General features: G+C 34.0%; 1 protein-coding gene across 1 annotated transcript; it reads left to right on the top strand.

Moving 5' to 3' along the window:
* The first annotated feature begins 1,909 nt into the window (after positions 1-1,909).
* On the top strand, positions 1,910-22,697 carry LOC111986311 (uncharacterized). Its single transcript, XM_065759938.1, has 17 exons — positions 1,910-2,026; positions 5,377-5,677; positions 5,774-5,902; positions 6,051-6,290; positions 9,801-10,468; positions 11,153-11,251; positions 11,404-11,564; positions 12,289-12,360; positions 13,542-13,613; positions 14,816-14,887; positions 15,026-15,097; positions 15,775-15,846; positions 17,390-17,461; positions 19,378-19,521; positions 20,333-20,404; positions 21,488-21,634; positions 22,219-22,697. The coding sequence occupies exons 2-17, from the start codon at positions 5,477-5,479 to the stop codon at positions 22,401-22,403; spliced, it is 2,478 nt and encodes an 825-aa protein (XP_065616010.1). The 5' UTR covers positions 1,910-2,026; positions 5,377-5,476; the 3' UTR covers positions 22,404-22,697.
* Positions 22,698-22,994: the final 297 nt, after the last annotated feature.

Genomic DNA, 22,994 nt, shown 5'->3' with positions numbered 1-22,994 from the left:
TTTCTGAACTAGTTAACACATTTTCCTGTGTGTTGTAAATAAAATGTTCAATGTACGAGCCAGACGTGCACGTCTTAGACGTGCACATCAACTCTTAAGGTTTTTTTTTTTTGGGTGTGTGTGAAGGAACATCAACTCTTAAGTTGAAAGTTGAAACACGCACGTCTCTATATTATTTAATTATACAACTTTCTTTTCTTGCTTTTTAGCTTTTCTCACATACATTGAATGCGTTTCTCTTTTATTTATTTATTTTTATTTTTTATAATTTTTTTTATTATAAGTAAATGCCACATTGAATGTAATAATATGAATGGTAGAGCTTGTGTCCAGTGGCTAGTGTGCCACTGGACTCGTTGAGAATAAGAATATGAAGGGTGGAGGGTCCAGTGGCCACCCCCTCTCTCCCATGCAAATAAGAATATTTTTTTTGTAACCATTTATTCTCTACGCACTAGGTAGTCTTTCTTGGCTTTGTTCTTAATTGATGAGATTTCTTGTCTTAATTTTTCTGTTCCTCTTTCCAGTACCGCAAGAAAGAGACCCAACTTTATTTTTTGGCTGTCAAGAGAGACACTCAATTCTATATCGATAGTTTTCATTTTTTTTTTCCTATTAATTATCATTTTAAACTAATATAAAAAAAAAGGATAAAATACTCAATTATTCCCAGCATTGCTTTCATTCTCGGGTGTGAGCATGAGATTAAAGCCACGTTCTTTTTATTTATTTATTAAGTTTGATATTTATGAATTGTGAAACTCCCGTTTGTCTTATTGTTTATATCTACTTTGATATCGTGGGTTCCAGTTAACTAAACTGGTAAAGTCTCTGATGGTTAAATAAGAGATCTGGAGTTCAACCCCCGCTTACACCAAAAACTGATTGATGTCTTGGTCTGATGATAAAGAGAATCATCAGGAGTGGACGCCATAGGTTGAAACTCTCTAAAAAAAAAATCTACTTTGATGTCATGACAAGTTAAAAGTTAATTCAAAAGGGTGTTTTGGGAAATTTGACTAAATATGACATTATTCCACCCTCTTATTCATGTGTTATCACCAAATGGTTGAATATGAATTATTATTCCATTACAGCTTATTGTAATACTTATTCTCATTACATTGTAATCATTGTTACAATGTATCAAACATGCCCAATTTTTATGTCTTATGTTTTATTTTTTATGTTGGGTTTTGAGTTTTTGTGTCAAGCATTAACCGAACAAGGTTAAAAATTAAAAGCGTAAAATACAGTTAACACTTTTAAAGTTTGAGCTAATGCTACCTAAGTCCAAACATTTTCAAAACTAACTAACTTGGTCCTTAATCAGCATAAGAGAGATAAGAAAAATAAGTAATAATTTAGGGTTCAAGTTTGATTTAGGAACCAAAGTTTGTCATTTTTGAAGAATATTTAGCCCAACTTCAATGTTGTTAACTGGATTTTACCCCAACCAAAATCCCAAATAAAACATGTACCAGATGCTAGATGGACATTATGGAAAACAATATCAACATATATCTAAAACGTCTTTCTTTTGATGAAGCATACTATGTATTCAATGCATGTATCATTCCTCTAGCGTATGAGTAGACTCCACTTATATTTTTTCCTTTTCTTCCTATACAAATAGTGTTAAACTTATAAAAAATGAAAAAAATAAAGAGAAAAAAATAAAACAGTGTGCTATAAAAGAAAGTGTCAACTGTCAAGGATTGCTAAATAGGAACAAATACTATTTTTAAATTTTCAAAGCAGAGACTGAGACTGAGAGCACCTAAGATTGGGCCCACATTTTAGTCCCTTCAGCCCCCTCTGTCTTATCTCATCAAAAAAAAAGTCATGCCTAACCGCGCCAAATTGACACGTGGCAAAGATCAGGTGGTACCGACTCAGCTCCTCTCTCTCTCTTCTTCTTTCTTTGCCTAACTCCCCTGCATTTTCTCACTCTCACTTTCTCTCTCTCTCTCTCTCTCTCTCTCATAACCGAGTTGATTGGCCAAGAACTCAACTCTGAGTTAAGGTAAATCTTTTCATTCTTTTTCGGTCTGCGTGTAGAATTTGATTTTTTTTTTTTTTTTTTTTTTTTTTTTGGGTGTGTGTGAAGGAACATCAACTCTTAAGTTGAAAGTTGAAACACGCACGTCTCTATATTATTTAATTATACAACTTTCTTTTCTTGCTTTTTAGCTTTTCTCACATACATTGAATGCGTTTATCTTTTATTTATTTATTTTTATTTTTTAGAATTTTTTTTATTATAAGTAAATGCCACATTGAATGTAATAATATGAATGGTGGAGCTTGTGTCCGGTGGCTAGTGTGCCACTGGACTCGTTGAGAATAAGAATATGAAGGGTGGACTAGCCACCGGACTCGTTGAGAATAAGAATATGAAGGGTGGACTAGCCACCGGTGGCCACTCCCTCTCTCCCATGCAAATAAGAATATTTTTTTTGTAACCATTTATTCTCTACGCACTAGGTAGTCTTTCTTGGCTTTGTTCTTAATTGATGAGATTTCTTGTCTTAATTTTTCTGTTCCTCTTTCCAGTACCAAAAGAAAGAGACCCAACTTTATTTTTTGGCTGTCAAGAGAGACACTCAATTCTATATCGATAGTTTTCATTTTTTTTTTTCCTATTAATTATCATTTTAAACTAATATAAAAAAAAAGGATAAAATACTCAATTATTCCCAGCATTGCTTTCATTCTCTGGTGTGAGCATGAGATTAAAGCCACGTTCTTTTTATTTATTTATTAAGTTTGATATTTATGAATTGTGAAACTCCAATTTGTCTTATTGTTTATATCTACTTTGATATCGTGGGTTCCAGTTAACTAAACTGGTAAAGTCTCTGATGGTTAAATAAAAGATTTGGAGTTCAACCTCCGCTTACATCAAAAACTGATTGATGTCTTGGTCTGATGATAAAAAGAATCATCAGGAGTGGACGCCATAGGTTGAAACTCTCTTCAAAAAAAAAAAAAATCTACTTTGATGTCATGACAAGTTAAAAGTTAATTCAAAAGGGTGTTTTGGGAAATTTGACTAAATATGACATTATTCATGTGTTATCACCAAATGGTTGAATATGAATTATTATTCCATTACAGCTTATTGTAATACTTATTCTCATTACATTGTAATCATTGTTACAATGTATCAAACATGCCCAATTTTTATGTCTTATGTTTTATTTTTTATGTTAGGCTTTGAGTTTTTGTGTCAAGCATTAACCGAACAAGGTTAAAAATTAAAAGCGTAAAATATAGTTAACACTTTTAAAGTTTGAGCTACTGTTACCTAAGTCCAAACATTTTCAAAACTAACTAACTTGGTCCTTAATCATCATAAGAGAGATAAGAAAAATAAGTAATAATTTAGGGTCCAAGTTTGATTTAGGAACCAAAGTTTGTCATTTTTGAGGAATATTTAGCCCAACTTCAATGTTGTTAACTGGATTTTACCCCAACCAAAATCCCAAATAAAACATGTACCAGATGCTAGATGGACATTATGGAAAACAATATCAACATATATCTAAAATGTCTTTCTTTTGATGAAGCATACTATGCATTCAATGCATGTATCATTCCTCTAGCGTGTGAATAGACTCCACTTGTATTTTCTCATTTTCTTCCTATCCAAATAGTGTTAAACTTATAAAAAAAGAAAAAAATAAAGAGAAAAAAATAAAACAGTGTGCTATAAAAGAAAGTGTCAACTGTCAAGGATTGCTAAATAGGAACAAATACTATTTTTAAATTTTCAAAGCAGAGACTGAGACTGAGAGCACCTAAGATTGGGCCCACATTCTAGTCCCTTCAGCCCCCTCTGTCTTATCTCATCAAAAAAAGTCTTGCCAAACCGCGCCAAATTGCCACGTGGCAAAGATCAGGTGGTACCGACTCAGCTCCTCTCTCTCTCTTCTTCTTTCTTTGCCTAACTCCCCTGCATTTTCTCACTCTCACTTTCTCTCTCTCTCTCTCTCTCTCTCATAACCGAGTTGATTGGCCAAGAACTCAACCCTGAGTTAAGGTAAATCTTTTCATTCTTTTTCGGTCTGCGTGTAGAATTTGATTTTTTTTTTTTTTCACTCATCATGACCGATCATTTTCGTAGTCTCACACTCACACGTGATTCTTCACTCTCTGTTTGGTTCCCGAGAAAACCGTCGAAGAAAAACTAATAAGAAAGGAAGATTTTTCTCGTCGACTTAATGGGGTCCTTTATTTTTTTGTAAAAGATTGTCAAAACACAAAGAAAACGTGTACTAAAATTGTTGTATATATATAGTGAGTGACTATTGCAAAAGTGAGAAACAGAGTGATCAGAAAGTTGAATATTCCAAAACTGGGTTTTTGTTAGTTACTAGACAGAGATTCTATGACAAAGCTTAGAATATGAGCTATGTATGTGATGGGTGTTTTTTTTTTTTTTTGTTTGTTTGTCTTAAAGGCTATACTTTTTTCTAATCCTTTTGTATATTCTTCTTTTTTTTTTCTTTACGAAAAATTCACTGGGTTTAATTTATTTGTGTTTATGCCTAAGTACACTGACAAAGTGATAATTTTTATTCTTTATGAGATAAAGTCCTCTGATTATTGTTTCTGCTTTTGTAACAGTTATGCCATGGTTTGATTTGTTTTTATCTGTGATTATGACCCATATAATTGTTAACCACAGCATATCCTTGGTGCCGTAGTAGGGCGTGGGGGGCAAGGGACGGGATCAAGTCTCCAGAGGAAACTTTATACATATATACTTAGACGAGGCTAGATCAGAAATTCTATTTTGTATTTAAAAAAAATGACTCATATAATTGTTTGTTGTTTTTTATTTATTTTAATTGATCCCCGAATATCAGTTTGAAACTTGAAATAAATGTACTTATCTAGATTGAGTTATTAATATGAGTTATCAATAATATAAAAAGGTAAGAAAATTTATGTAAGAAAAAAATTGAGTAAAAGATAATAAAAAGAAAAAAAAAAAAGAAAAATGGCTGACCAAAAAACTTTAATTTCATTTGAACTATAACCCAATTGAAAATTTTATTTAAAAATTTTGGTGATCAATTTATTTGGTTGTTTTGAAATTCTGCTATTTAAAAGAAGTGGCTAGTAAATATTTTGATTCTTGAAGAAGATTGCTATGGCAAACGAATTGCAAGTGGTTTTAAAGGTTTTGCCATTTTTTAGAGATGATGTGCATGGATTAATATTTGCTAGCGTTGCATGCTCTCAATTCCATTTTAATCTTTCAATGCATGAGCAACAATGTGGTAAAATTTTGCGTTTTACTTAGGCATTCATGCTGGGTTTACAACATGTTCTATATAGCTTATCATGAAAATTTTCCCCCTACAGTTTGAAGTGGAGTCCATGCCCAAAAAAATTTGTTCTGAAATGGGGCATACCATCAATTTTTGGGGCATTATGTGAGACTGGTTTGTTGCTAGATCATTATATGATGGGGGGATTTTGTTCAAGGAAGAGAGAGCAACTGGTCATTGAAGATGGTGGGTGTAGAGGGGTCTCTGAACGATTTTGTAAAATTGCCAGCTCAAAATGGCTGGGAAATTCATTTTCTCGGCCCATTGTAGATTGTCAGCCAGGACGGGGCAAATGCCCTTCCCTCATGGACTTATGCATATACAAAATACGTGAGGTACATATACTTGCTTTGTTTGGCATGTGACATTGAGTGTGTGAGTTTGTGTGCATGGATCACTGTTTCCTGATCGTTTTATGCTAATTTAAACAGGACATTGACAAATATAGTTCATTTTCAATTCTTCCGAGGGATATAAGTCAGCAGATCTTCAACGAATTGATACATTCCCGTTGTCTTACTGATGTTTCTCTCAAAGCTTTTCGAGATTGTGCTCTCCAGGTAATGCCCAAAATGATGGCTTAAATTAATTATAATATAATTTTTTTAGTGGCTAAGCAAACTTAAAGTATAAATGGAGCTTATTTATTTAAGTTTTTTTTCACTTTTACAGCTTGTTGTTTATTAGATCATTATCTTGTATTGGCAGGATGTTTTCTTGGGTGAATATCCTGGAGTCAAGGATAGTTGGATGGATTTCATCTCTTCACAAGGGTCATCTTTACTTTCTGTTGATATTTCTGGTTCTGAGGTGACAGATTCTGGATTGGCTCTCCTGAAAGATTGCCCAAACCTACAAACCTTTGCTTTTAATTACACTGACCAATTATCAGAACATGGGCTTAAGCACATTAGTGGTAATCTTCTCTGTTTCTTTAGTGCAACTATTTAGATGCTGTTTATTGCAGAGGTTGATGTGCCATATGGATATGGTACCCTCTGATGTGGTTTCATGTTTTTAACACTACTTTATCAAAAGCAAAATCAGTTTTATACTTAATGTGCAGTTTTGTACCTGGAGAAAATGGTTCTTTTATGTTCAAAATAGAACTTAGTGCACCCAAACGTAGAACAAACCATTAGAAATATCCCACTGAGATTTTTTTTTTTTTAAATTTTTTGGTGGGCCCAGCCTTTTAAGATTCAGAATTGATGGTTTAATTTCTGGATTAGAACATGAGTATAAAGTAAAATTCAAGAAATTTTCCTCTTTTATTTTTTTATTTATTTTATTTATTTTTTATTTTTTTTTTCACCTTGAGAACTGATTACTCTGTTTCGGTTATTGCCATGTTACTGTACTCAAATATTTTGAGAAATGTAATTTGAGAAATCACTTTCTGACAACTGTAAATAAGTTTGTATCTACTCGGTAATATGAGTTTTATGTAATCAAAGAAAAACTCTTTCTATTTCGGTTATTGACATGTTGCTGTCCTGCCAATGGAAAAATACAATTATGAACTGCAATTGATACTTGCCCTATTGGTGTAGCATTCAAGTAGCTGATGAAAGCTGGCTTCAGTTGGTTCTATTTAAGAAGTTTTAATGTCTTTGAGGCACTGACTTACAATTCAATACATGTTATGTTTTGGTCACCCTTGTAATGTTGTTATCTGGATGGCTGTCCCCCATTGTTTGATGTGGTGCATTTGGTGGGAGAGAAACAGCCAGTGTTTTGAAGATTCTAAAAGGACGGACATGACAACAGTATTGAGATGTAAATCAGTTTAATCCCTTGATATAATAAAATTCTTGTTCCTATCCCCTTTTTTGTGGGCACGTAAAATTTTTTTTTTCTATTGTTGATTAAGATAGCCATCAAAAAAGAATAATTTCATTCAGCATGGACAAGGAGAGAGAGAAGAGAAGAAGAAAAAAAAAAAAAAAAAAAGATGGTGTCTACTTATGAGAACAAGAGGAGAAGTTTATTTTCATCTAGCAGGAAAAAATTACCTTTGAGATGAAAAAATCCACCATGAATCCCTGAACACCTTTCCAAGTCCAACTTTTCCAAGTTAATTAAGTTGGAGAAGGCACGCATTCCTTCAGCAGTAATTGCATCACACTTTTTAAAACTCAATGATGTCAAGTTTGAAAGACCTACAGAACAAGGTTACAATGATTATCCTCATTAACCAAACAAAGAACCCAATCTTTAGAAATGTTAAACTGGTCCAAAAGATCATTCAAGTGATGATAGTTGAAACTGAAGTGACAAGTGACAAAACAAAGCTGTGTGATTCTGGTTTTTTTTTTTTTTTTTTTTTTTTATAATAAAGAAAATTTTATGCAAAGTCATAAAATGGAGTCAACTAAGCATACAGCAGGTGACCAAAACAATCAAATACACAAATTACAAGCATCCATCAAATCAAAACCGAAAAATAGAATGACTTCCTATGATAGACATCCAATCCATGGAAAATTAATAGTACTCCCGGAGTACCATAAATGCGTAGTCCCCCCTCTCAGGAATGGTGGGTTCCACCATGAATTTAATTAGTGGGACTCACCATTCGTGTTAGAGGAAAGAATACGCATTTATAGTACTCCAGGAGTACACAGTAATTTCCCCCAATCCAATAATGTTTTAAAGAATAAAAGTTTTAAGTCAGCTAATGTCCTTTNAGATACTTAGCTCGATAGTATGGTGACAAATACTCATCACAAAGCTTTTCTTTCATATCTTCCCACACACTGATGGCAGGTTCATAATCCACATGCGGAAATATTCAAGCTTCTCCCAAAACCTTTGTGCGTGACCTCTTAACTTCAACTTGGCATACCTAACCTTTTTATTATCTGCCCAATTTGCTTGCTCAAAGAATTGCTCCATCCCATTTATCCAGTTGACAAAATCTCGTGGATAAGTATCATCACCATCAAAATAAGGTGCGTCAGATATTACCATAGCTCACCTTGTCAGTGGTTAACTTACTGCACTTGATAGTCACGGGCTTGGCCCTCAATTGAGTGGGTTCAAAACTGAAAAGAAAAATCTCTGCAATGAGAGTCTTCTGACGGGTAGCACAATTATAGGACAGCAACTTTTTTTTTTTTTTGGGTATGTGATTTTTTTTTTTTTCCTGATTCTAGCCTGCGGTAATTCTTCAACGGATCGGTGTTTGCTCTGATACCAAATATGACGCAGGACAACCAGAACGAAAACTAAACAATAGAAAAATAAAGGGATATGACCTAGGAGTCAGCACCTAAGCCTTGCTTGGAGTCAGCACCAAGCGGGAAAACCACTAGGAGTCAGCACCTAGGGTAGACCTGAGTCAGCACCAGACCAAAAAAAGACCAAAGGCCATTTTTTCATTCATCAAAATATCAACTATCTCCTCAAGGAGTACAATAAGTTGCTTATAAAGGATTGCTAAACCCTAGTTCTAATTGGCTAGGAAACCCTAATTGCCTTATTACAAAAATAACCTTACTTCTAAATTAAAACTAAAACAATAACTAAAAGCCCAATAACTAAAAGCCCAATAAACTAATAGGACCTAAAACATAAAAATACAATGGGCTTGCAAACATAAATAATACTAAATAATAATCTCTTGTGTCTCCCTCATCAAAATCAGTTTAATCCCTTGTATATAATAAAATTCTTGTTCCTATCCCCTTTTTTGTGGGCACGTAAAATTTTTGTTTCTATTGTTGATAATAAGATAGCCATCAAAAAAGAATAATTTCATTCAGCATGGACAAGGTGAGAGAGAAAGAAGAAGAAGAAAAAAAAAAAAAAGATGGTGTCTACTTATGAGAACAAGATGAGAAGTTTATTTTCATCTAGCAGGAAAAAATTACCTTTGAGATGAAAAAATCCACCATGAATCCCTGAACACCTTTCCAAGTCCAACTTTTCCAAGTTAATTAAGTTGGAGAAGGCACGCATTCCTTCAGCAGTAATTGCATCACACTTTTTAAAACTCAATGATGTCAAGTTTGAAAGACCTACAGAACAAGGTTACAATGATTATCCTCATTAACCAAACAAAGAACCCAATCTTTAGAAATGTTAAACTGGTCCAAAAGATCATTCAAGTGATGATAGTTGAAACTGAAGTGACAAGTGACAAAAACAAGGCTGTGTGATTCTGGTTTTTTGTTTTTTTTTTTTTTTTTTAATAAGTAAAGAAAATTTTATGCAAAGTCATAAAATGGAGTCAACTAAGCATACAGCAGGTGACCAAAACAATCAAATACACAAATTACAAGCATCCATCAAATCACAAACCGAAAAATAGAATGACTTCCTATGATAGACATCCAATCCATGGAAAATTAATAGATACTCCCGGAGTACCATAAATGCGTAGTCCCCCTCTCACAAGAATGGTGGGTTCCACCATGAATTTACTATCGAGCTAAGTATCTACCCCAATCTCAGTGTGGTGCTCTTCAAGTTGAAGCAAATAAGATGAATCCTCATTCTCATCCCATTTCATGTCCTCAACACACTTTTGAACAATCTACCAAGGAAATATCTACCAGGGAAGTGACAGAATTAACTGTAAAGCTCATGAAAGACATTCAAGACATGATTGCTCAACACAAGAAGACTCAATCCGATTCAATTGGGAAACCAAGGACATTAGATCACAATGAACTTCTTGCTGCCCCAATAGGAGACAACATTGATGATGATATCTTGGTCGCTGAGAATCCTCCAGCAACACCAAAGTCTAATGTTGACACAAACGTACATGTCTCAACAAGTGTTACTTTAACATGCGTGCAGGGAAATGAATCTATTGAAGAGCAGCAAGGTGAAAAGATGGCGCCTAAAGAGAGTATTACATTAGAGGGTGCACATGATGTGAAAGTTGAAGTTGTTGAACGTGTTTCTAATCAACCCTCCACAGTCCTTGAAGATCTACATCTTGGTGAAGTCGAAGATGTTAAAACTGCAGTGCTTCCTATGGTTCATAAGGTTCAAGACGAGATTATACTGATTCCACACATTGATTTTGTTATTCCAAATGAGTTTGATGTGATGGAATTCAAGGTTTTTCTTTTCCCTGTGCTCCCTAAGGTGATTCTAGATTTGAAGCAAGTGTTACTTGTCAGCATCCTAATCCTTCAATACTTTAGAACTCGAGGTCGAGTTTTCTCCAACCAGAGGAGAATGATGAGGGAGACACAAGAAGATTATTATTTAGTATTATTTATGTTTGCAAGACCATTGTATTTTTATGTTTTAGGTCCTATTAGTTTATTGGGCTTTTAGTTATTGGGCTTTTAGTTATTGAGCTTTTAGTATTTTAATTTAGAAGTAAGGTTATTTTTGTAATAAGGCAATTAGGGTTTCCTAGCCAATTAGAACTAGGGTTTAGCAATCCTTTATAAGCAACTTATTGTACTCCTTGAGGAGATAGTTGATATTTTGATGAATGAAAAAAATGGCCATTTGGTCTTTTTTTGGTCTGGTGCTGACTCCAGGTCTACCCTAGGTGCTGACTCCTAGTGGTTTCCCCGCTTGGTGCTGACTCCAAGCAAGGCTTAGGTGCTGACTCCTAGGTCATATCTCTTTATTTTTCTATTGTTTAGTTTTCGTTCTGGTTGTCCTGCGTCAGATTTACATCTCAATACTGTTGTCATGTCCTTCTGTTGCTTAGCTCCTCCACTTTTAGTAGGTTTACATGTAAGTACATGTATGATTAGATACCTTCACATTGTATATCTTTTAAATAACTTGGGAAATTTGGAGCCCTTTTTATGAATTTTATATATGTTGGATAGGGAAGAGAGATTGGGGAGTGGGAAAGCTGATTCAGTTATGCTGCATCTATCTTGCAGTGTGATAAGACTCAATTTTAGCACCAAGTGGCAGAAAGCTATGTAAATATGATTTCTCACTCATGGGCCTGCTATGTGAACTAGTGGATTTTGCAATTTTAGACTAATATTTCACCTAACGGAGATGATAACTTCAGATAGAATAGAATGGAGGAAAAGAATACATGTGGTTGACCCTAACTAATTTGTTGAAGATCCTTAGTCAACCCCGCATATATATATATATACAGTTATTTTGTGTTTTACTTTTTTATTTTTTATTTTAAATCTTCTCTTGCAGGTTTATTGAAGCTTAAGTCTCTGAATATTAGATGTTGTAAATGCGTTACAGATTTGGACCTGAAGGCTATATCTGGTAATTGCAGCCACAAATTACTGTGTTTTTTATTTACAATTATACCACTATGTTAAAATGACAGAAACACGGTAGTTCTCCACCAAATTTCCAATGTGTGTTTATTGGATGCCCAAAACATGAGTTATTTGATGTTTATAGTTCTAAAATTATATGTCCAAGGAGATTTTGAGAAAAGTGGTTGTCTTTTGTTGATTCAAACTTTTGTAGACAATAATTGAAGAACAAAAAAAGGTAAATTGAATTTCCAACTTTTTCTTAATGGAGTGCTAATCTTTGAGTCTTAATTTCTGTTTGAGATAATTTTTACTTATCCTTATTAACTAATCCATAAGGTCCGTTACTTCAAAGATCTGATCTAAATTAATTTAATTGTATTGTAGATTCATTGTCGACTGATCCACATTCATATTTCAGTACTTTCCGTGTTACGAGGCCTTTTGGTTTTATTATGATATGTTTGGATTATATTGTTGTTATATTTTCCCTCCCTCCTGTTGATGTGAGGAGTGTCAACCATGTATTTTCTCTTGAGTGCACACATGCTTGGTGCATGAATTTTTTCACTGGAGTATCACTGATTCCTTAACTTTAGTTTTCGTATAATTAGAATGCATCAACTTAACAGGACATGCTAGATCTAAGCAATCAAAATATTCACTTCTTTACAAAATAGTTGGGTTTGAGTCAACTTATCTAGACTCTTGTTCTCCTCATGTGTCAGGGATCACTAGCCTTAAGGAGTTACAGGCTTTCAGCAGTAATATTACTGATGTTGGAGTTTCTTATTTAAAAGGTACTCTCCAGTTTGTTGTTTTTGTACTTTGTTTTTTTAAATATACAATTACTGCATTGTCCCCTCCCATATAATATTTTCTTTATCAGTTATCATATGAACTTGTATGAGAGAAGGGGATCCTATGTACACTGGAGCTACTGCAGTGTTTTTGTGTGTGTGTGAGAGGAAAACCAACTCTGAAGAACCTGTAATATTGTAGTACAACCTTAAATAACCGCTTCTCCTGTTTTATTTAATTTTCCCTTAATAATTAATATTATACTAAAGAGAGAATGGGTAAACCTTAGAGATAAGGGAAGCATGCAATGAGAGAGTATGAAAACCAGCAAATGGAAAACACTACCGACAACTAGCTTAACAAATGCAATTGGATATTTTAAAATCACCATGACATAGACAACCCAGCAACAAAGGATTTCAAGATATTTTCAAAGCCAAGGAAGAGAGTTCATTGTCTTGGAAGATGTTATAATTCCTAGCTTTCCGGAATACACCAAAAGGAGCATGAGTGATTCTACCTGCACACTATGACAACATTAAGCGTGAGATATTAATCTACTATTAACTCCTTAAACTCATGAGGAAAACCCAAACAGCAATATTTTATTTCTGAAGAATAAACTAATCCTCTTTTCTTGTCTTAAAAGCGGGACTATCTGATAATGTCATATCTATGAGGGGTTTTACATACTTCCATTGTACTTTAGAATACTTTTTTATTCCTATGCTCTTCATCTATGGTCCTTTCCATTTATGAGCCCGTTTGGTACATGTTTTTAAACACATGTTTTTAGTTTTTAAACAACATTACACTTATTTTCACACACTTTTTCACCCACACGTATTTTCAAAAAAACTAAAAACGGTTGTTTAAACACACGTACCAAACGGGCCCCTAATTTCTTTGCAACTATATCTTAAGTAATTTATTAGAATACTTTACTGCTTAGTTTTGAACTGAATTGGTCTTGCATATCTTGGTCACAAGTAATTAAAATACTCTTTTAGGCCCCTTCATTCTGGAATGTGTGACAGTTTTTTGTTTGTTTTGTTTTTATCATTTTAGTGGATTAGAAGTTTTGTTTATGGCATCTATTTGTTGGATTATTTCTGTCCTGTTTAGTTCTCTTTCAGACACTTGATGCAGCAGTTGCTGAATCTTCATTTGTTTATGGCAGGTTTGCACAACCTTACAATGTTGAACTTGGAGGGATGCAATATTACTAATGCATGTTTGGAATCTATTTCAGGTTTGTTTTCTCTTTGGTCTTGTGCTTGCTAATGATCCTTCCAATAGCATTCGTTATTATTATTATTATGAAAAAGCCTCCGGCTATTTCTTGGAAAGTAATATGATGTTTTTTTGGAACTCAGTTCGTGTTATTTATTGTATATCTGGAGATTGATATTAATCAGGATCTGTATCAAAATCATGCAGAGAAATGAAATTCATGAAACTCCAAGCTTTAGGATATTTTCCCATTGAAGCAGCAAATATGGCATGTGTGTCTGTCATGTGTGTCTGTCATTTTAGTGTCTGTCAGAGACTGCCTTTCAAAAACTTGTTGCATGGGTTATTAATGCAAAATTGCAAATATTTGCAGCGACTAGTACCAAAATTATGCCTGCTAAGTATTGGGTTTATGTTGATGCAATGGCCCAAGAGGCAGGCCCTGTTATGTTGTAAGCCCATATTGAGCAAACCCTAGCTTCTAGTTTCTATATATACCCTGTTAGGGTTCACTCTAATAGTAGACTTGAGTATACAGTAAAAATGTAGCCGCTTGGGCTTTATTGTGAGGATGTAGGCTGTTGGCCGAACCATGTAATCCCTTATGTTTCTTCTCTCTTTCTTGCTTCTGCTTCTCTATTTTATTATATTCTCGTTTTTAACAATGTCTATAATATTTTTAGACAATAAATGATGAAAAATGTTATCCATCCTTGTGGGTAATATTTATGATATATAAGACACTCCTATTTGTTATTGTCTATCAGAATGACTCTATCATGGAGACTTATATGAGATTCAACCTCTTTCACATAAGAAATGTGTAGCATTATAGGTGTGTTTATGCATATTTGTCAACAAAACTACACAAAGTTGTTATTTTTATAATTGCTTTACTATTCATAGAACTTTTCATGCAAACAGGTATACACATGTATGCATCTATGCTTGTATACATGAATTCGTGCATCTATATATGTATGTGTATATCTGTATGTACATGATATGTATATCAAATATACGGCCATGTCCCTAACCCTAGATTTCTAATAGCTTCTATATTCGGCACAATTCATGATACTTGGGTCCATGTCCACAAATTATATGATATGTTGGGAAATCACTTTTCTTTTTTTAACAGGCCATAGTTTTTGAGTTCTTTGAATGTGTGTATTTATTATTATTATTAATTTTGTTTTGTTTCGTTTTTTTGGGGTGCAGCTCTGGTTGCCCTGGCCGTCTTAAACCTTAACAGATGTGATCTAAATGATGATGGATGGGAGAAATTTTCTGGTGAGGGGCCTTAGGTTATTGATGCCATATTGGATATGGCCTTGTGGATGATGTAATGCATCATAATAAGAAAATTCTTATTCTTATCTTTATAACTGTTGCATGGCTATTAATCTTGTGTCTACTGCATTGCTACAGGGAATAAAAACTTGAAGGTATTGAGCTTGGGATTCAACAATATTACTGACGCCTGTTTGGTGCATCTTAAAGGTTCTCTCTGTTACTCTCCACCCACTCCTTTCTTTATCCTAGCAGAATGTTTGACCTTTTCCTTTCTATTTGCCAATGTAACATATCCAAAGAGCACGTGAGCTCAGTCTGAGCAAGTTTTTGTGTTAACTTGTTACTTAGTTTTGACCTTTTCATTCTTTTCCTCACTCAGTAATGAAAGGACATGGGAGCTCTTTGCAACCTTGACTAATATGACCTAGAACACTACATTTTCATTTATAATGAAATATTGTGGATGAAGAACTCTTGATCTGTTGGTGATGGTTGTTTGAAAAAGAAATACTTAAAACCTTTTTGGAGTAAAGAACTAGCCTGGGTTGTGTTGGATTTTCTGTTTTTTCCTTTGTAAAATTCTAGTAGTTTAATTTTCTTTTACAATGGGATGTCCAAATGATAAAGGCAGTTTTGAAATGAATTGTTCGAAGCTTGGATAAAAAATAATAGCTGCTTTTTTGGTCAAACACCACATATGATGAGATAATTGTTACTTAATTTTTCTAATTTGCAAGTATTGAGTTTTGTCATTTTAGATATTTCTTACCTATAAATTTTATTGTCTGACTGGCCTATTTTTATGCTGCCTTTGATATTTCTTCCTGAATTTTTAGGGAGTGGCTTTAAACTAGTTCTCTTTGTGTGTTATTGCTTCTTTGCAGGTTTAACGAATTTGGAAAGTTTGAACTTGGATTCCTGTGGGATAGGTGATGAAGGACTTGCTAATCTGACAGGTTTATTATTATGTTTCACTAATTCATTTTAATATCTTCTCTGTGTGTGATTTAATATCTTCTCTCTTTTGTTTCATATTATCTTCTGGAAAAAGTAGTTTAGTGAGAAATGGCATTCATGAATTGTGTGGTTAAATGCATTTGGCCTATCTGATCACATGCTTCATGAGGATCAGCCTCAATTTTGGGTTGATTGTCAACTTATCAGAAGGAGCTTATGAATGTGTCACACAGATAGTCTTTTTTTCTTCTGTCTTTATACTATCCTATAATGGTTTCTCCTCTATCTAAATATTGATATCCTTGTTTGGATTAGCAAGAGAGCTGTTTAAAAAATTAAGTTTTGAATTTGGGATTTTAAGCATTCAAATCCCAAATTCAGATTCCATTGTGAAGGGTGTCATTGTACAAATTTTACCAACATCACCATTCCCAATCATTATTCTTCACATTGTGATCACCAACGTTGTTGCCACCATCACTACCACCAACATTTGTTGCTGTTGCTAGCACCACCCCAAGTGCAAATGCCACTGCCACAGCCATGACTGCCACCAACTGCTGCTATTGCCACCCGCTGCTGCCACCATCCTGAATTACTAGACTTAATGCCAAGTTATTGCTATCATCTTTGTAACTACTATAATACTCTTTCCTAACTTAAAGATACTCATTCAAACAATTGGAGTATAAATTGATGCACTTGAAATTCTCATTAATTTAAATTTTGTCATTTTGAACGAATTTCAAATTTTCATCCAAACCTGGGGGGACCTAGCCATGATTGATTTGTGATGGAAATATACAGGAGAACTTGTTGATGACAGTCCAGTTTTTCCTCATTTCTAACAAATTTCAATTTGTTTAAAAAAAAAAAAAAAAAAAAAAGACAAGTCACTGGGGTAGCTGTTGTTTTATTCTGAGTTAAATTGCAGAATATTCACTTAATGGAATTTTACACTCTGTAATGAAAATCTGGAAGAAAATTGCCTCACAGGACCCAGAAGGGGAACAAAGGGCATATTGTTGATAGTTCTTCTAAGATATGTAAACCTCCATTTATTTTCTGATGTTTAGAGAGAACTGGGAATCCTAGGACAACTGTGAAAGAAAAATCGGTTATTTAACATTCCAGGTCTTTATCTTTATTATGCATGCATTGGTCAACTCAATAGGAGGTTCATTCTATACTTGGAATTAATTTTAACTTGGCCTACTATCTTGGTTAATATCTGATCTGTGGCCATTAATTTTCCATCTCTTATGTTAGAAATCTATTATGGTTGACGCATGATTTAGGTTTTGTGAAAAAGACATTTGATGTTGCACATTATGAATTATCTTTAGGTTTAAATTGTGTAATGTAGTATATTTTTTAACTATTGGTCCTTCTAGCAATCTAACATGATTCTCAATGCATCTGGATTTGAACATAAGACCTTAGTTAATGGATATATCCATGTAATTTCAATTCATAAGGATATGAAATACCAATTTTCTATGAAATTTGAGTATGGCTTTATATTGTGATTTATCTATTCAGGCCTTACACTCTTGAAGACTTTGGAATTGTCAGATACTGAAGTAGCAAGTAATGGGCTTCGTCATCTCTCAGGTTAGGATTCTACCCTACTTCAATCTTGCTTTTCCATCATATGACTGGTTTCAAACTGATTTACTAGCTTGTGAATATGCTGCATCTTCAGTTCAAGCTATGTATCCATTGATTCCATCTATGAATTGAGTTCCTTATAACTGTTTCATTACATAAGGTTCCCACGAACTATCAAAGTACATATATTTCAACAATAAAAATATGGAGTTCTTTTAACCATGTATATTCTTTTATTTCATGCCGGTTTTCATATCTCCTCTCATCTGTTTGATGATATCATTCTATAAATATGATATGCATGTTGACTGTTTGAAAGAAAGGGATTTACTTTTGGTGTGTCCTACCGTAATTGTTCAATTCCTTCGCTTAAAATCATGTTTTCTGAAAATGCATAGCATTATTATATATGGAAAGTACAATTTGCATGTGTTGTTGATTTCTTTTGACAAGGGATAAATGAAATCAAAATAATAAGTTAAACTGTTGTGGTTATTTTTGTTATTACCTAAATATTTTGTTTTTGTAACATGGATTTCTATTTTGATGACAAAAAGGAAAAAAAGAAAAAAAAGAAGAATTGTAATAAATTTGTTACTCAAATGACTGATAGCAGTTGTCTTACCCTTGGTAATTTAGAATTCTCGTCTTTTCTTGGAGAAACTCAAAAGCTTTTTATGTTACGTGTTGAAGAACTTACTTTGTTAATCTCATTTGTACTCTATTATTCAAAATTGTCACCAGAAGGAGATGCACCTTGTTTTTCGTTTCCTTCCAGCTGCTAACTGTAACTTTTCATTTTAAGAAGGGTAAATTATAGGTTACTTTCCTGTGGTTAAACCTCTTTTTCAATTTACTCCCCTGGCATCAACTAAACCTCTCGAACTTTAGACTAAATTGAAATCATTAGGTTTCTGTACAACTCAACAGATTTTGCACTCGTGAAAGGCACTTGTGATACTGCATATTCACCATCAAGCATCATATTCCAAGTTTCTAACTCATCAAATCTTGCTCAGGCTCTGCATCAAAAACCACCCATGCATCCCCAATCCACCCTCAAATTGAGTACATATGAATCAATGTTCCACACAAGCAAATCTAACTCAATCCCGAATTGCTCCACCCAGGCAGGAGTCTTTCCTCCTCTCAATGACCTGATTTCTGCGCGCACCTTCACCAAAGGTGGAATCATATAATGATTTGGCATAACCCATTTTTCAACCATATTAAAATCCTAAATCACTACACGGGTTGTTGAAATTTGCATAGCTTCTTATAATAGTATTTCACATAAAAAGCATCAGGTTCATTAAGGCAATCGCATACATAAACTGCATGTGACACCCTAAGCGAATAAAAGCAATGCTTCTTTACAGCTTGGCTTGTGGCAAGAGGATGTTGGAAGAGGCCAGAGAATATGTGCTAGGTCTGGACACAGTTCAACTGGCTAATGCTTGAAATACGGAGATTGAGTGCTCCACTACGAGCATTTTCGTCAAACTGCTTTAGGAGGGGGAAAGATTTCCCAACTATTTTGACACAGAAATTTAACATATGCCTCTCACGTGTGCGAAATCTATTAAGCTGGTTAGAACCCACACAATTTCAATTTGTTCCAAACCTCAGGGAGGTTTAGTCACACTTTCGAAAAGTCATGGAGGGGTTAACTACAGGGGGTAATTGGTAATATATGATTTACCCGTTTAAGAAAGATGAAATATCTTGCTGTTTATGGTTGTGAATTTTGTATTGCTTGAAATGAGGCAATGAGTTGTTATTCTAATGAATTTGAGCTTTATTTTTTGAGTATGTTAATAATTTTTAGTTGACAATAATTTTTATATTATGGTAATTGCCAAGTATTATACGTAATTGTTAGCTGCTTGCTTTAATCTATATTCTTATCTTTCATCCAGGTTTAACTAATCTGGAGAATTTGAATCTGTCATTTACCTTAGTAAATGACAATAGTTTGAAAAAGTTATCTGGATTGACATCTCTTAAATCACTTAATTTGGATGCTCGCCAAATTACTGATGCTGGACTTGCAGCTCTTACAAGTAAGCATTTTTCTTGAGTTTTCAGGTGTACTGTTTCTCTAAGTACAGCATTTCAATAGCTAACTACATTGTGGATTCATTCTGGGAATCTAGTGCATTAAGTTCTGTTAATTGAAACATATGTAGTTATGTTTTTGGCAAGGTGTATGTTACTATGTTCATATCTATGCCGATTTTAGAAAATTGAGTGAATATTTAAACTGGCTGCGAAGTGCTAACTGAGTTTTTTCCCTTATCTGGGATTGGGACTGTCTAAAAAAAAAATCCAAAGATGGGTGGACCCATGGGTTTTAGAAATTGTAGTTTGTATTTTGTAGAATACGCTTCCATGACTCGTGTCATTAAAATTATTATATTTGCATGTGGGATACTCATGGATTCTTCTAGACAGGTTAAGCCCCTGATCGTTAGTGTCTTTGACTTTTTGGGTCATGAAGTATGCAATATTCAGGTGGTCATGTGCTTGGTTTTATTGGTCTACTCTGATGGCCTTGTGGTTTATTTGTAGCAGTTAAGCAGGGCCATGTCACTTTTTAAATTTAAAGGTCCGTATCTGTAAAAAAAAAAAAAAAAAAAAAAAAAGGAGATTTTTTTGAACTGGCAAAACAGCTATTTTTTCAGTTTATACTGCATTATATAAAATTGACAAAGTGCAACTCATAAAAACAACTTCACTAATTTTAAAGAGAATAATAGTTAGTCTATTTCCGCTTTGTGAGTTATTATGGCTTCACCTAAATAGCATATTGCATTGTAATATGCTCTTACAGATATATCAAAGCCAATGAATTTTGCTGTTTTTGCCTTGCAGGTCTTACTGGCTTGACTCATCTGGATCTTTTTGGTGCTCGCATTTCTGACTCTGGAACAAAATGTTTGCAATGTATGTTGAAAGTTCTAGAGTTCTGACATGTGTGTGTGTGTGTGTTTGTGTGCATGTTTCATGCTTAGATACCTAAGCTGCCTTATACTGTTCGTGTGAGAAATATGTGCTTTCCTTTTTCTCTGGAATTTTCGTAGGATTGTCTCTGCATGAGATTTTTAGTTTCTTTTATGGTTTGCAATGTGAAAGATTTTAATCCTAGTAATTGCTTTGTGAACCCCCATCTTTGTGTATTTTGTATGCTAATTTTAGAACTTCTTCAATGACATGATTCCAAACCACCAGTGCTTTTAATGAGAGGAAGATATTAATTAGAGTGCCTTAGTCTGTTAGCATTGGTAAATATGACAATCAACTCAAAATTCTTATAAGATGAAAATGTAAACTAAAATGGTTCTGGTTTTCTAACGGGTGAAATTTAGGTTCTAGGTTCAAATCTCCATGCTCACAAAATAAAATTCTCTTTCAAAAGCTTGGCAAAATGGATGAATCTGCTTCTGCCTGATCAAATCTACTAATTTAGCAGGATTCTGTGTATGAATCCACTGATCAAAGGTAGTTTCCAATATTTAGGGCTTGTGTATCCTAGTTCACCATCCTTTGTTTCTTTTACGAGCTTGTATTGCTTTTTTGTTCTCTCCGACAATTTCAAATATTTTACCTTGGGCATTTCCAAATGTTGGTTCTAAATCCTTTGGGAGTATGAGGAGCGCTTATGGTTTGTGATTTGCTTAACTTATTTGGTGATGAATTTGTTTATGTTTATTTAAGTGTGATTAGAAAACCCTGAGAAAATGAACTCAAATTTAAGGTCTCTAATATAATTTAATGCGAATAAAGACAAACCCCAATGTCATGACTCATATACATATCAGTGCCTACCAAGGGTTCACAACTTCAGCTTAGATTTAAAGTGTTCTAATTTCATTTATTATATACTATCCAAAAATGTAAGGGATGGTCAAATACAGGTGCAATTTAATTCTACATGTAAACCTCATATTTGCATATATTTGACTTGTTGATGCAAATGATCTTGTCACACTATATTGTCTTACTCCTATGTGTTTTCATACCAAACAGACTTTAAGAATCTCCAATCCCTTGAAATGTGTGGTGGAGGATTAACTGATGCTGGTGTGAAGAATATCAAAGATCTTGCCTCCCTGACACTGCTAAATCTGTCACAAAACTACAACCTGACAGATAAAACATTGGAATTGGCTTCTGGTATCTTCTGTCTCTCTTCACTAATTTGTGTTTCTGCAGTAGCTCTCTTGAATATAATTATCTTGGTATACTAGTGGTATTAATGGAGCCAGGTGTGATTAAGGCTGCTGGTTGTGTGGTCTAACCTATGTTTGTTTCTCCATTTTAAATCCCACTTGGCTGGTCCTGGCATTTGTATAACTGAGTTTGTGTGTGTAAAAGCAGGCAAAAGTTATATTTGGAATTTAGGTCTATTAGAAATGTTGTTGGGATTGTGAGTGACAAAAATTGTAGAAAGAACAAAAAGAAAGAGAATTAATGTGGTTCAGCCCGACCTATGTTCATAGCAAAAAGCCCTAAACTGCATCATCTTTACTATTCTGAAATATTTATCACATTGTACCCAAATGTAGGGTATATATATTAATACATTTGACTTTGTGTGGTAGCTCGAAAACCATGGTCATTGGACCTGTGAGAGGTGAGGTCATGGGTTCAAGACATATTTGGTGCTTGTGTAACTTACCAATCAAAAACATAATTTCAGTTAGGATTAAATATAGATTTTTATTTTTAACTGTCACATCTTACTTTTTTAAATGTAGGGCTGACTGCGTTGGTGTCTTTAAATGTTTCAAATTCTTGCATAACCCGTGAGGGTTTGCAGTATTTGAAGCCTTTGAAGAATTTACGCTCACTTTCCTTGGAGTCCTGTAAGGTCACTGCATCTGATATCAAGAATCTTCAGTCAGATGCACTCCCTAATCTGATAAGGTTTCGGCCGGAATAGAATGGGATTCTGCCAGTACAACCTTCTCAAAGGAGCTGCACGACACTTTCTCATGTCTTATGGCTCCGTCCCAGAATGCATGTAGAAAAATTCTTTATTCTGATTGTTTATCAGTTTGAAATGGCTCTTTGTACAGTAATAAATTTGTATAGAAACCATGAATGGGCCAAAAATGTGGAGATAAAAAGTGAAAATGTACAGATGGCCCATATAAAGTATATGTGAACTGGTGTACTGTATATATTGATAGCTGCAATTGTAAATAAATGTCATGGTTGGACTGCTTTTATGCAATTTTTGGTTTGTTTTGTTCCATTTTCACCATATCGTTGTCTAACTAAGCAACCTACTATAAGGAAAGTGAACAAAGATTTGAAGAATAGTTAGAAATGAACATTCAAGAAAACATTAGACTATTTATCTTTGGGCCTTAATGCAATGACAATAAAAGAACAAAAAACAAAATTGACATTAAGGTTGCTTACTCATCGCTTCTCTCAGATCCAGTAAAAATAAGAATTTTGTGCATTATAGGTACGACAGTTTAAAACTAGGTGAGTCTCAAATTAATTTTTTGAGTAAGGAACTTAA

Source organism: Quercus suber, unplaced genomic scaffold, assembly GCF_002906115.3.
Source record: "Quercus suber isolate HL8 unplaced genomic scaffold, Cork oak 2.0 scaffold_347, whole genome shotgun sequence".
Taxonomy (NCBI): Eukaryota; Viridiplantae; Streptophyta; class Magnoliopsida; order Fagales; family Fagaceae; genus Quercus; species Quercus suber.
This window is presented reverse-complemented; position numbering and strand designations above follow the sequence as displayed.

What these genes read in the sequence shown, in the direction of transcription:
- LOC111986311 (XM_065759938.1), top strand. Translation starts at nt 5,477, where the DNA reads ATGATGGGGGGATTTTGTTCAAGGAAGAGAGAGCAACTGGTCATTGAA. An exon ending in CTGTTTGGTGCATCTTAAAG is followed by an intron (nt 15,098 to 15,774) that starts GTTCTCTCTGTT and finishes GCTTCTTTGCAG; the next exon opens with GTTTAACGAATTTGGAAAGT. An exon ending in AGGACTTGCTAATCTGACAG is followed by an intron (nt 15,847 to 17,389) that starts GTTTATTATTAT and finishes TTATCTATTCAG; the next exon opens with GCCTTACACTCTTGAAGACT.